Raw genomic sequence first — 15,110 nt, 5'->3', positions numbered from 1 at the left:
TCAACATTGTCTTCTCCTCCGGGTCTGTTGTGGGCGCATTCACGACGCTGTTGACGTGTTTTCTGGCATGCCCAATAACAAGGATAACATGTCAGCAGAATCGTACGTCAACTGTCACAGCAGTCACGCTCACAACAGACGTAAGAGAAGACAATGCTGAATAAAGTTTTTTTTTTTTGGACCAAAATGTATTTTCGATGCTTCAACAAATTCTAACTGACCCTCTGATGTCATTAATGACATAATTTTTATATTTGGGTGAACGAACCACTTAAACTTTGTAGTTGTAATTATATTAGGTATATTTGATTGGTTTTGGGTAAGATTTTTTCTTAATGATCAAAAGTGACTTTTTTTTATGAAAAAATACTGAAAAAAAAAACAACTTATTCTAAACTTACATGTGACACTGAATACTAGAGTAATATTTTATGATATTGCTTTTCAATATATCATTTAAGTCTATTTTAAATAATACAATACAATACGACATGATAAAATACATATGATATGTTACCTGGACCACAAAACCAAAAAAAAAAAAAAGAAGTTCTTAACAATGATTGTTACTAATCAAAAATTATGTTTTGATATATTTACAGTAGGAAATTTACAAAATATCTTCATGGAAAATTATCTTTACTTAATGTCCTAATGATTTTTTGCATAAAAGAAAAATCAATAATTTTGACCCGTACAATGTAATTTGGCTATTGCTATAAATATACCCCAGTGACTTATGACTGGATTTGTGGCCCAGGGTCCATTATATTGTAATAGAATAGAATAGAATAGAATAGAATAGAATAGAATAGAATAGAATAGAATAGAATAGAATAGAATAGAATACAGCTTACACTGCGTGTATGTTCAGAGTGTATATGTATGCCATCAAATAGCAAGGGTTAATAGGTTAAAATTGGCCCCTTGGTGCACTCACCAACTTTCAACCTAATTTTTCCCTGCCTTTCCCTGCAAAAACAAACAGACCCCTGACAACAGCAGTGAAGGTTGTCTTGACCCCTTAAACGGCACTCTTCCATTACTTTTCAAGAACACGTTGTTGTAATAGACAAGTTTTATACTTGGTTAGTAAGAGACCTAGTATCGCTGTGCAATTCCAATTCAAAAAACCATAACTGCAATCTTAATTTCTTGACCAGTGGCTCACTAGACATCAAGAAAAATCATGACAAGCTCTTTAAAATGACACAGGTTTGCTACACATAGCCACTAGTGGACATCTTTCTACAAGGTGAATGCAAGTATATTGCAACACAAATAAACATGCTGATGACATCAGTGCTCACATGGGAAGCACTCTGTCTGGAGTCATCAATCATATCAGGAAATGAGAAGCCCTGATATACTGGGTTAAATCTAAAATAATGGAAAGCATTATCCATCAGTCATGCCTTGAAAAAAAACAATGGATCCTTTTCCATAGGGATCCATTTCAAGGCCAAACTCAAGGGAACACCCAGAGAAAATCGAAAAAACACTGTCAAAACCAATTCACTCAGCAAAATCAACTAATACTAGGGGGCATTACTGCTACTTAGTAGGGTCTCTTGGCAATCTAAACTGTTACAGAAAGTGCATGGGTCACTATGGTATGAAAACAGCAAAATTACAAAGGTGTCAGATCATCACATCACCTGTCTAAACTATATGTCAACCTGCTGGCGGGTTTTTTAAACCCAAATGCTGGGTTAGGACTGTTAAGATCCAATTTGGGATTGATAATCATTCATAATCAGTATGGAATGCTGACATGAAAGAGACGGTGCCGTGCAGTTTTATGTGCACTAGTTTTTTTATTTATTTATTTATTTATTTTTATCCTCAATCGTTGATTTCAATCAGTAATCAATTTAGAACATTAAGAATTGAATGTACCATGATTTCTATAGAAATTCAATGCTTTACAAGCACAAATTGAAGGGGACTTCTTAGTACTCGGGGCTAGTACTGCTAAAGTGAAGTAGTTTTACTTAGTAAAGTCATTTTTACTTTTCTGTAGTTTTTCAGTGGCTCTCATTCATACCACTGACATTGACATGAGCAGTTGAAGACTATACATTTGGACAGAGCAAAAACACTGTGAATGTCTAAAATAATATGTGCATTCCCACCAAACTTTTTACATTTAAATTAAATTGATGCATTTAGCACACGCTTTTAACCAAAGCGACTTACAGTGCATTCAAGCTAGCAATTTTGACCCATCATGTGTTCCCGGGGAATCAAACCCCGAACCGTGATTACACAATGCTCTACCAATTGAGCTACAGGAACACTTTTAACTTAATATTGTTAAACAGAATGTACAAATGAATACTGTTAAAATAACCACAGCATTAACAACAACCTTGAAATAGTTAATACCACTTTGCATAAAACACGTTCTAGTTTTGGTGTTGTACTATATTATTATCTAATAATTTCAATACTTTGAAGTCATCCTGCAGTACTAGAAGTCTGCTGACTTTGGTTTAAGTCAGCTAACTTTCTGTACAGTCCAGCAGACAGAGCAATATATACTATGAGGACAAGGGTGGTTAAAAGAAGATTAAAACATTTTCAAAAGACATGGTAGATTACATTTTGATTAAAAGAACTACCTGATATACATGATAGGCGTTGGCAGCCCGACCTTGAAGGAACACAGAGGGGATCCACACATTGATAAGAGCACGTTGTGTTCTTAGAAAGACAAGGAAGGAGAAAAAAAAATTGCAAAGTCTAATTAGAGAACCTCAACATATGAGTAATTTAGCAATAGATTACTGTAGCAACGATCACTTTATTGGCTCAGGGGTATGAAAAAGTACTACAATGAAAAACTGAGGGGGGATATGACAAATATTGACACCATGAGCCATTGCTGGCCTTTTACTTAACACACAAGTTTAACATCGTATGCGTTTCCTTCACCCATATTTAATGACTGACATCTCAGCTACAAAGGTTATAGCTACTGTATGTGGAAGAAGTGAGTGAAGGCTCTTTAAAAACAGAAAGAAAATATAAAAACAGAAGTAGCATTCAGCTTCCCTATTTTTAGCACAGTCTTCTAAGTCAGATCGGAGGCATCGGATTTGATTCTCAAAAGAGGCTTGCTGTACACCACCTCCAACATAAATACATACAAATATAAAAAGAACAGCGAGTAGGAGGCCACTTACGTCTCGAAGTCAGAGAGGCTGGGATCGTCAGAGGTCTGGCTCAGGTCCCCTGGCACCTGTCCAAAAGCAGAGCGCATGAGGTCATGGTGAGCTTTTCCTTTTGCATCCAGCTGAGATTGCTGATTAACACTGTACTGTTGCATAAACTTCCAAACCAGTTACTGTATATTCTGTAGCTTACTTTTCTTTCTGCTAAAGGCATGATGGTCCAGTGATATTTACTTGGACCCAAATAAAACTTGGGAATTGTCATTTGCTTTCATAATATAACATGCTTCTAAATCAAACAAGGTATTTGGCTATTTAAAAAGTAAGAAAGTACTTGATTTTATGCATCAGGAAATAGCTGAATTGCCTGTGACGGAATGGAATAGTTTTTTTGTTTTTCTTCACGATCATTTAAAGGTTGCTGTCACATTTTATACAGGAACGGTTCATTAAAAAAGGTCTTCAGATACTACACAAGATACAAGTTCATTTAGGCTATTTAACATGCACTGTGACATTTTATCGTTTCAACTTATAAACTCCTTGAGATTTTAAAGTCAGTTTAATAGTACTGAAATTCAAGTTTAATCTAGTATTAAAAAAAGGTTTGGTAATTGCTTACATTATTTCAATGAATCAATATGTTAGCATGACTTTTTCATCATAGCATTTTTTACAAGCTGTATTTGTTTTCTGAAACCAAGCACCCAATTTTTCTTTTTTAAATCTATTATTCACTCGCATATCTCCTACAACCTCTTTTTTTAAGGAAGGTGCCGTCAGGGAATCAAAAGATAATACCATCATCATTATAGTTGCAAATTAACTTTAGAAATGGAAAATAAAGGGGTAATTGAATTTTTTTTTCTTTTATTCTTTATTTATAATGTTTATTATTGAAGAAAATAAGGGAAAGAATAAGGGATGATCCAAATATTTGTAATGTACAATAATATAGGCCTATATATGCCTGAAGTTAAAAAGTTATCATATTTGTTTTGATTCACCAATTTATGCTACAATTATTTTAAAAATAAAAATAAATAATTTAATTAAAAAAATGACATCGGCCTGAATAAATTTTATCATTTTAGAATCGGGGTAATAATTTAAGAGGGGCAAAATAATGTGAAATTACAAATGGCATGGGATTTTAAAGCATGACAACTGAAGGTTTATGAAACGTTAGTCAATAAAGCATTTTTTTAAACAATTGCACTTAAAGTTTTCAACTAAAATAAATAAAATGCGTACTTTTCGACGAAAGAACACTTATAAATTGTAGGTTGCTTTTGGTGTTTGGATGTGTACTTCAATATAATGAGCTCCAAGTTTAAGAATAGCCTACAGTGTTTTTTTTTTTGTTGTTGTTGTTGTTGTTGTTGTCTATTTAACAGCATTAGCTCAATGAAATCAGTCTTCCTTCAGGTAGACTGAATGTTTTCCTGCCTTGCAAAATGTTAGGCTCATGATCAATAAGTTCCATTCGCCTCAAACTGATTTTTTTCAATCAAACCGCGGACGGTTAAACTGGGTCAGTTTGCGCTCGCTGTGAAGCGGGAGCAGCAGACAGGGGGTTTCCACTTGGTTCGTAAAGAGATGTCTAAAGGGTATTTAATAGGTCTGTCTCCACGTAAGATTTTTCTAGTTATAGTCGTTCATTTGTCATTATCAATGATTTTTATTAATATTTGCAAATCACCTTTCCTAATAATGTTCAAGTAAGCAAGTTTCACGAGCAAGCTCATTAGCATTTAAAGGAACATGCAACAAAATGGCTTGCTGTAAACCAGGAGTGCTCCTGGCGATCGACTGTCCTGCAAAGTTTATCTCCAATCCTAATCAAACACACCTGAAGCAACTAATTAAGGTCTTCAGGCTCACTTAAAAATTAAAGGCAGGTGTGTTCTATTAGGGTTGGAGCCAAACTTTGCAGGACAGTCGATCGCCAGGAGCAGGGTTGGGCACCCCTGCTGTAAACAGAGCTGTCCTTGACAAGGTAAAAAGGATGTTACTTTACACCAGCGCTTCTCACTTCAAGTCCTTGAACCTCCCTGATCTGCACATTTTGTATGTCACTCTTATCACTTCAGACATTTATTCTATTCGAACGTAAGTGCCCTGCAAAGTGGACATCACTGGATATTCAGCCATGATTCCAGTTTGAAGCGAATGTATATGTTCTAGGGATGCACCGGAATGAAAATTCTTGGCCGAAACCGAAAACCGAAAAAGAGAAAACCAAGGCCGAAAACCGAAACCGAAACACCGAAAGAAATTATGCCAATTATTAGTACCATTGCATTTATTGCTATGACCGTGTACTAACTTTACTAAAATTAAGACATTGCAATTGCATAAATTAATATTAAAGTTTCAAAGATAATTACAATTACATAACTTATTTTTTTTTTTAAAAACATAAAAATACATAATTACAAATGATGCAAATATTTATTAAGCACATTGCAACAATGCACAGTATAAAATAAAATTCAGACTAAAAATTTATCCCACTCATGTGTATATTTAATAATAATGTACAGGCCTACTGGCCTGCAGAAAGGTTTTAAAATGAACAGTTCTCTCATAAAAACAAAGTGCATTTAGGTGAAGTGTATTTGAAAATTTTCTATGTAGGACTAGAAAGTGCATTACTTCCCCAGTAGGTAAGACTGTTATCACTTCTGGGGATGGGGACTTCAGACAGATAACCATCTAGCTGTTGAGCAGTTGAGCTTGTCATCTGCCTGACATTTGAGAAATATTTGAGAGAGTTTATTTAAATAGGGCCAGGGCATAAATAAACATTTTTATCAAATTAAAGCAGAAATCTAGCAGAAAATCTAGCATAAATATGGCTACAATCTGATATTATGTATGTATATATGTTTTTGTGTGTGTGTGTGTGTGTGTATATATATATATACAGTGTTGTGGGTAACGCGTTACAAAGTAACGCGTTAGAGTACTCTAATTACTTTTTTCCTGAAATTTGTAACTTAACGCGTTAGTTTCGTGCGCAAGTAATCAGTAACTTCGTTATTTTTTTAAAAAAAGTAATCTGTTATTTTAAGGAAAGGAAAATCCCGACTGCAGCCTGCTTTTTGTCAGACAGTAGTCCTAGGTCTACTGTGCCACCTGCGGATGTATCAGCGGAGCCGAAGCTCTGTGATCGTAAAGTCAATGACTGTGATGCGTCTGTGCCCTGCGCCTGACCCTGTGTGTGTGTGTGTTTTTTTTTTTTCGAACTCCCGGCAAGATAGCAGAGAGGACAGCGTTTGGTTTATGGAAGTACGCATATTATTTTCAATTCGTCAACGAAAAAGAAAAGAACATAACGGTAAAATGCACAATCTGCTTTGGTGAAAAGCTTCTGTTGACCGCCAAAAATTCTACCTCAAATTTAACGCTACGTTTTAATCACTACTTCGAAGAGTAAATGTAAGAGGACTGTGTTAAAGCGAATTTAGGCTTGTGACTGTGAGTGACACTTTAATAATAATTAGTTCGGCTATTAAGCGATTTGTCATTTGCCTGTATGGCAGTGAAGGATTTAATTTGGTTTGTTATCATTTTTGTTTGACAGGCAGCTGTTAATTTCTGTTAGATCATTGGCTGGCTGGTTGTTCATCATTTCTAAATGGATTTAAATCTGCAAGCCTGTTTAAGGTTGTGTTTACAAGTAAGCATACTTGTACTTTGATAACTGCATTATTTAAAGTTAAAGAAAAATCAGGAGTTATCTTGTGGTGCTCATAATATACAGTAGCCTAGGCTACCCGGGCTGGGTAACGTTAGGTGCGAATTTTGATTAATAATATGTTCTGTGATAATAAATAAATAAAACGCCATGTGGAATAGCCGATTGCTGACTGTCTTTCCTGTTATTGTTATCCTGCAGTGTTAATTTAGTCGGATGACTGACGTTATTCATTGTCGGAAGTCACGACTTTTAGGTGCATTTAAAGGGGCCGGGGGTTGTGTCTGTCATGTGTGAGCCGCTGCAAACGGCTTTTAATTTTTGGTAACGCATGAGTACTCTAACGCGTTACTTTTATGAATAGGTAACGCTGTATCATAACTGATTACTTTTAATTGATGGTAACGTTGTAACCTCACTAACTACTTTCCAAAGTAACTATACCCAACACTGTATATATATATTTATATATATATATATATATATATATATATATATATATATATATATAGTAGCCTAAGAACAAAATAGCCAACGTTTTATTATTATTTGAGGCACTTTCTTGCAGAATTCCACTGAACATATCAGACAACGATGGTGCATGCCCCTCATCTGGTGCAGAGACCAGTCTTTTTTTCTGCGCTCTGATCTCAGTCTCCTGCGCTTGGCGCTTCTCTGTCTCCACGCGGGTTCTCCGCATCCAGCGCGGCCTGGATCATTTCTCGTGTGCGCTGCCTTATTTCCGCATCCAAGTAATGGTCTTTATAACGCGGATCAAGCACATTCGCGATGAAGTGTTAAGTGAATGTCGCGTGGAGCTCGTGGTCTGCGCTATGCAGGTGCACGTGCAGGTCGCGGTTTCTGTTTGCGTCATCACAACATTTCGGCTGTGTTGTTTCGGTGATAAAGGTCTATCGGCCGAAAACCGAAAAGGCCATTTTCGGCCGAAAATTTTCGGTGGCCGAAATTTCGGTGCATCCCTAATATGTTCCATTCCATTCGAAGGGCACTGAAGTGTGCGAGACATTACTTTAATTTGTATTTATAAAGAGGTATATGTTGTCACATTTGTCTGTGTGTGCAAACATTGAGTAACACAAATCCGTGAACAAATGTTCAAAAGTTAAATAAATTTCACAGATTTCCCCTGCTCAGGGAGTAAGGAGCAATGAACACTGAGTAGAGACCATGCCAATCGGAACACAATTCATGCATAGAGCTCACTTCTAACAAGCTGATTATCTGAATCAGGTGTGTTAACAAATGGTGTGTTTCCACCGCAGGAACCAGGAACTAAATAAAAGTTCCGGGTAAAAAAATGCCCCCCAGAAAGTCCCTGCTGGCGAGGTGGTACTTTTTTAAAGTTCCGAAACTTTGGGGGGCGGGACTTTGGCGCTAAACATGCTGATTGGTTGAGTTCACGCAGCATTGGTTGAGTTCAACCACCATTTATTCGGATCAACATTTTCAAAATATTACTGTTATTGTGTCATGAAATGTAATTTTAAAAGTATTTCAGGCGAGAATGTAGTTGTTTAAAACTCAAATCTGTTGTTTATTTATAAAGACAGCGCCTATTTAAAAATGTGTTTCGCCGATCTCGTAGACGGTGAGCTCCACTCGATCAGCGGGAGCTCAGTCCTCATGTATCCGCCGAGAAGCAGCCTCTCCTGGGATAGACCTTCTGATATGTGCCGCTGGCTCTGATGTCTCTTCAGTGGTTAAACATAAAATATAATTCAGCTGCGGGGTAAATCTAACAGGTTTTCTTTGGTCTGTATTCAATTTATCTATATGTTAAAATGGAAATAAAAAAGGCGAATTTATATAATATTTCTTTCATTGTAATGGCTGCATACACATTTCCCTGAACTAAGTACATTTCTGCAGCTGTTATTATGTTTAAATGAAAATGAAAGGAGGCAGTGGTATTTTATATCCTATTTTGTGTTATTGTAAATATACTGAGGGGAAATTGCTGTAGCCAAAGCGATCTGAGTTCACGCAGCATTGGTTGAGTTCAAACACCATTTATTTGGATCATTTTCAAATATTACTGTTATTGTGTCATAAAATGTAATTTTAAAAGTATTTCAGGCGAGAATGTAGTTGTTTAAAACTCAAATCTGTGGTTTATTTATAAAGACAGCGCCTATTTAAAAATGTGTTTCGCCGATTTCTGCGACGGTGAGCTCAACTCAATCAGCGGGAGCTCAGTCCTCATGTATCCGCAGAGAGCAGCCTCTCCTGGGATAGACCTTCTGATATGTGCCGCTGGCTCTGATATGTCTTTAGTGGTTAAACATAACATATAATTCAGCTGCAGGGTAAATCTAACAGGTTTTCTTTGGTCTGTATTCAATTTATCTATATGTTAAAATGAAAATAAAAAAGGCAAATTTATATAATATTTCGTTTCATTGTAATGGCTGTATACACATTTCCCTGAACTAAGTACATTTCTGCAGTTGTTATTATGCTTAAATGAAAACGAAAGGAGGCAGTGGTATTTGATATCATATTTCGTTTTATTGTAAATATACAGTAAGGAAAATTGCAGTAGCCAGGACGAGCAGACTGAAGTTATCAAGTAGGCTACGCTGCTGTTTATAGATTTACCGGACTTGCGTCGTCGCGGACATCACACTCCCCAGAGGAATGCACAAAGTCTGAACCAACTACCGAGGATGCACGTCCAAAATCAGCGTGGTTTTTTTTTTTTTTTTTTTTTTTTTTTTTAAATCAGCGCTACTTTGTATTGAGAAACGCGCGCAGACCTACGTCACCAGTCTATTTGCCTAATCTACCCGGTACTTTACACCGCGGTGGAAACACAGAAAGCAACAGGTCTGGGGGGAAAAAAGTTCCTGGGAAAAAAAGTTCCTGGTACAAATGTTCCGGGTAATTTCGGTGGAAACGCGGCACAAGAGAGACATACAAAATGTGCAGAGGGGGGGGGGGGGATGTGTTGAGGACTGGAATTGTGATTTGTTGCTTTACACTACCATTGAGAAATTTTAACCAAAGTATGTTATACACTTTTCACTAAGACCCTAAAGAATCATATCCACTTGTGGAAAATGGGCATCATTTGACCCCTTATAAACTTCACTGGAATTTCATAAACATACAGACAAAATTAGAATATGGGGACATGCCAATCAGCTAATCAACTCAAAACACCTGCAAAGGTTTCCTGAGCCTTCAAAATGGTCTCTCAGTTTGGTTAACAAGGCTACACAATCATGAGGAAGACTGCTGATCTGACAGTTGTCCAGAAGACAACCATTGACACCCTTCACAAGGAGGCAAAGCCACAAACATTCACTGCCAAAGAAGCTGGCTGTTCACAGAGTGCTGTATCCAAGCATGTTAACAGAAAGTTGAGTGGAAGGAAAAAGTGTGGAAGAAAAAGATGCACAACCAACCGAGAGAACTGCAGCCTTATGAGGATTGTCAAGCAAAAGCGAATCAATCCATTTGAGAGGAACGGACTGAGGCTGGGGTCAAGGCATCAAGAGCCACCACACACAGACGTGTCAAGGAATTTAGCTACAGTTGTCGTATTCCTCTTGTTAAGCCACTCCTGAACCACAGACAACTTCAGAGGCATCTTACCTGGGCTAAGGAGAAGAAGAACTGGACTGTTGCCCAGTGGTCCAAAGTCCTCTTTTCAGATGAGAGCAAGTACTGTATTTCCAATCTTGAAACCAAGATCCTATAGTCTGGAGAAAGGGTGGAAAAAGCTCATAGCCCAAGTAGCTTGAAGTCCAGTGTTAAGTTTCCACAGTCTGTGATGATTTGGGGTGCAATATCATCTGCTGGTGTTGGTCCATTGTGTTTTTGTTTTTTTTTAAACCAAAGTCACTGCAACCGTTTACCTAGACATTTTGGAGGCAGAATTTGGAACCTCCCCACACTGCCAAAAGCACCAAAAGTTGGTTAAATGACCATGGTGTTGGTGTGCTTGACTGGCCAGCAAACTCACCAGATCTGAACCCCATAGAGAATCTCAAGAGGAAGAGGCAGATTAATCTTCAACAGGAAAATGAGAAACCAGACCAAAAAATGCAGATGAGCTGAAGGCCACTGTCAAAGAAACCTTGGCTTCCATACTAGGGCTGTCACTTTTAGTTCGAAAATCGTTTGCACAATCGATCAGACCAACCAAAAAAAGTTTCGAAAATGAAAATAGGGAATCGATTTTTACCAAATATGTACACCATTCATTTTAAAATAATTAAACAATTAAAAAATATAGATGTTTCAAAACTCAAAAACAAGCAGAAAAAAATTCCGAAAGTGCAGTATGCCTTGCGAAAGCTAGACAGAAAATACCAGCAATTCGAAAGCGACCTCTTACGGTGCGTTCACACCAAACCTGAATGATTAAGTCAATGTAAAGACGCGTTTACGCACATCTGGAGGTCTCGCGGCGCAGGAGACGCAAATTCGCCTCATTCGCGCATCTAGTTAAAGGAGATTATGAGTTATGAAAAGAACCATTGCAAGCTGACAGTGACCAGCCTTTGTGATGGAAAATTTGCAGTAATACCCCCACCTTGCGCAGCTGTACGTGAGTGTCCCTGGGACATCAGTGCGGTTGGAGCACGTCTTCTCAACGGCTGCACATAAGTTTCATTTTTTTTGAACAGTTGTTTGAAATGGATTGAATCATTATTTAAAATAATCTTGGAGATTCTTGAAATTGCCTAAATCATAAATGCAGCCGGGTTGAAGCCTGCAGTGATGTTTTTCTTTTGTTATGGCAGCCGTCCCCTATGCACATATATTTTTTAGAGAATGTTGTCCTGTTGCTGTTTGCTCTCTTTGCGGTCGTCCGTTATTTGACATTGAAAAAGGAAACGTCTTTATTTTTTTTAGATATGGAAAATCGATTTTACAATCGATTCAATGAACACTTATGTCTTAAAAACCGAAAATGATTTTTTCACAAAAGTGACCCCAGCCCCAAGCAAGTATTGAGTACATGTGCGGTAAATTAACATACTTTCCAGAAGGTCAACTATTTTTTTTTATTGTGCTTATGAAGTATTCTAATTTGTAGAGATTTTAATTGGTGGATTTTTGTTAAATTTGAGCCAAAATTGTCACAATTAAACTACTTCAGTCTGATTTACAATTTGAGTTGAATTACTGAAATAAATAAACTTTTCCACGACGATCTAATTTATTGAGATGCACCTGCAGAATTATGATTAGAACTTTTTTGAATGTGGTATCTATAGTAAATTCTGTCTGCTTTCTTTCTCAGTGTTTCAGCGTATTGTTATACATATCATGGTGGGAGCGATCTCTCACTCTCGCGTAACAACATTATAAGCAAAAAATACAGTCTTAGGCAAGCAGTAAAAAAACTCCTGTTCAGAAATGTAGAATCAGACAGATTAAATAAATTTTATTCAGCAAAGATACATTAAAATGATCAAAAGTGACAGTAAAAATGTGTGAAATATTTTTTCATTCATCAAAGAATGTTGAAAAATATGTATAAAGGTTTCCACAAACATATTAGGTAGCACAATTTCTTTCAGTATTGATAATAATAAGAAATATAAATTGAGCATAAATTCAGAACATTGTGACACTGATGAATGCAGTATTGACTGCTGAAAATTCACAGGAATAAATTATATTTTTAAATATCATAAGAAAATGTATTTCAAATTGTAATAATATTTCACAATATAAGACTTCATATAGTATTTTTGATCAAATAAATGCCGCCTTGATGGTCACAAAAGACTTTTTTTTAAGAACATTAAACGTTTTTACTTATCAATATCTAATTGTATATAACTTATATGTACAGTATATGCAACTTTAATAAAACCACTTGCCCTAAGCAAATTTTCTAAAATATAAAATCACAAAGGCATTTCAGTGTACTGTAATTCTGATGGGAAATTACTTCACTACTTAAATAATCTATATAAAACTCAGCACATTTACCCCTCGTTCCTGAAAAAAAAAAAATGAAGCCCCACCCGGAACAACGCTCTAATCCTATTTGAGTGTGCATCTTATCTCATGGTGAAAGTGTGGTAATGTCAGCATTTACAGGGGTCACAGGCTACTGCATCTTGGCAGGCAGTGGCACCACAGAGGAATGGACACATGAGCCATGGAGTCTAGATAAACAATCCACTGTATACAGTTCAGCACAGTTACAGAAGGCCATGTTTCAAAGCCACTGCTGTCAGATGTATCAAAAAGTAATCAGTGGCCAACAGATAAGCAGTGAACAGGAAAGAGCACACAGTGGCCCAGTGTGCCACTAGAGACAAACTAGTCAAATTAAATGGACACTTCATTCAAAAACAAAAATGTAATCTATGCTGTTTCCTGTTGATACTCGAACAAAACTTCACTTAACATTGTTTGTAGCTTGCCTCCCAATCAGTAATCACAATAAGCTTTTGATACAAACATGCTATGAGCTCTTGAATCCTGTAAGTTTTATCACATAATTTAAACAATAAGTAGTTTTAACGTGGCATGACTGATGTAGTCGTCTCAGTTTAAGTGGCACATGAACAGATCATCTCATTCCTCTTCACTATTAGTTAAAGCAAAAAACAGAAATTAATGAACATCAGAAGGTATGTTGAAACAACTGTTTGTTGTACTGTTGATTTCATGTTTCAACCACAGAAAAACATCGATAAAACAGCTTGTAACCAATATGTCACATCACATTTAACTCAGGAAAACTATTCAATGGCCACAGCTCATGAATTAGCTAGAAAAAAAAAATCTTTGATAAATATATTCACTACATCATATGTTCTTTATATATTCGCAAAAGTTTTTATGACGACCATTATTAAATGTTTTTACATTTCAATAAGAAAATCAAAAAAACTTTTTAGTTTGGAGTCTGTTGTTAGTAATAGCATAAAAACATGTAATATTAAGGTACAAACTGATAGGGTTCCCTGTATAGATTATAATATTAGTTTTTCAACTTGAAGTCATTCCTAAACCACAAAAAAATATATATATTATTCCAAAACGGCAATCTATAGTATGCCCTTGTTTATCCAGCTAGGTAGATGCTTGCATTTGAGACATGGGAAAGTAATGGTGTATTATTGGCACAGACAAGACAGTTAATGATGGACAGGGGGCAGACCTATGGAAGCAGACAGCGATCTGCCCAGAGTGCCTGGACTGCAGAGATAGACAAGAAAGAACAACCATTCAATGAGGGTACGGTTTCACACATCCACAGAGAGGAGTGTGTGTGTGCTTGCATCTGCTTACCGGCCCGCGCAGGTCGATGAGTTCCTGTCTCATCTGTCCGATCAGGTTGTCTTTGGCCATGAGGGAGCGGTACAGCCTCTCATTAAACTCTATCAGCTCTCCGTGCATCTCAGCCACCTAAAAACACACACATTGACAAACTCACATCAAACTCCTAGTGAAATAGGCTGTTTAAAAAGCACTAGTGCTCGGCAGCTGTCGCAAAGCAGGTTATAGTATGTGACATTTCTTAAAGGCATGTGAATATGAGTTAGCTTGGTTTTGACTCTCAGGTGTGGAAGTGTTCAGCCGGTGAGCTTTAACTGCTCGTTACAGTGAGTCCCACACCTGCCCAGCGACTCGTCAGCTGTCACTAAGAGTAAGTGACACAGACATGGAGGCAGGCTCCAGTCTGCTATTCACAACTTGCATTCATTTGTTTATGGAAATCATATGTCAGGGTATATTTGGGTTAGCGGTGTTTTGCCTGACAGACGCATCATGTCACTTTTTGACATGTTTGTCTTGGTTGCAAGGCCACACCTGGCCAGAAAAACAGGCATGAATGGGTAAAAAAAAAAAATGAATAATGCAAAATCCTTACCTTGGAAGCAAAAACCAAGGTCACAAAATAGAACATGAAATATATGCATTTTGTGTTTTAGGAAACTTTATTTACATATGCTAATGCAAACAAAATTAAATTAACCTAAATTAACAAAGTCTTGATCGCTTGAACTAAACTTGTACGGTGCATCCTAACCAGATGCAACATGGTAAGTCTCATGTATGTAAATGTTTTTTTTTTTTTTCTGACATCTCGTCAATTGCATGTTTTCTATTTTGAATCTCACTAGTCCGAATTCCTGCTCCATATAACATTTGTTTTGGTTTTTTGTTAGACTGAAAAGACAGACTATGTCGCATTAATGCTGCCTTAAAGTGCACCAAGACCGTCATTTAGG

The 15,110-nt window shown here is 36.8% G+C and overlaps 1 protein-coding gene across 5 annotated transcripts in view; it reads right to left on the bottom strand.

Moving 5' to 3' along the window:
- Positions 1-15,110, bottom strand: part of snx29 (sorting nexin 29) — a 137,809-nt gene that overhangs the window by 56,719 nt on the left and 65,980 nt on the right. For 4 of the 5 annotated variants that reach the window (XM_026276782.1, XM_026276783.1, XM_026276784.1 and 1 more), the window contains 3 exons: positions 14,167-14,283; positions 3,189-3,244; positions 2,625-2,706 (listed from right to left, as the gene is read on the bottom strand). In XM_026276782.1, the coding sequence (XP_026132567.1) occupies positions 2,625-2,706; positions 3,189-3,244; positions 14,167-14,283 (255 nt within the window). Of the gene's footprint in view, positions 1-2,624; positions 2,707-3,188; positions 3,245-12,680; positions 14,074-14,166; positions 14,284-15,110 lie in introns of those variants that run through there. The other variant, XM_026276786.1, reaches the window with a different exon arrangement.

Source organism: Carassius auratus, chromosome 12, assembly GCF_003368295.1.
Source record: "Carassius auratus strain Wakin chromosome 12, ASM336829v1, whole genome shotgun sequence".
In the NCBI taxonomy this organism is placed as follows: domain Eukaryota; kingdom Metazoa; phylum Chordata; class Actinopteri; order Cypriniformes; family Cyprinidae; genus Carassius; species Carassius auratus.
Note: the sequence above shows the minus strand (reverse complement) of the source record. Positions and strands in the feature narration are given on the sequence as shown.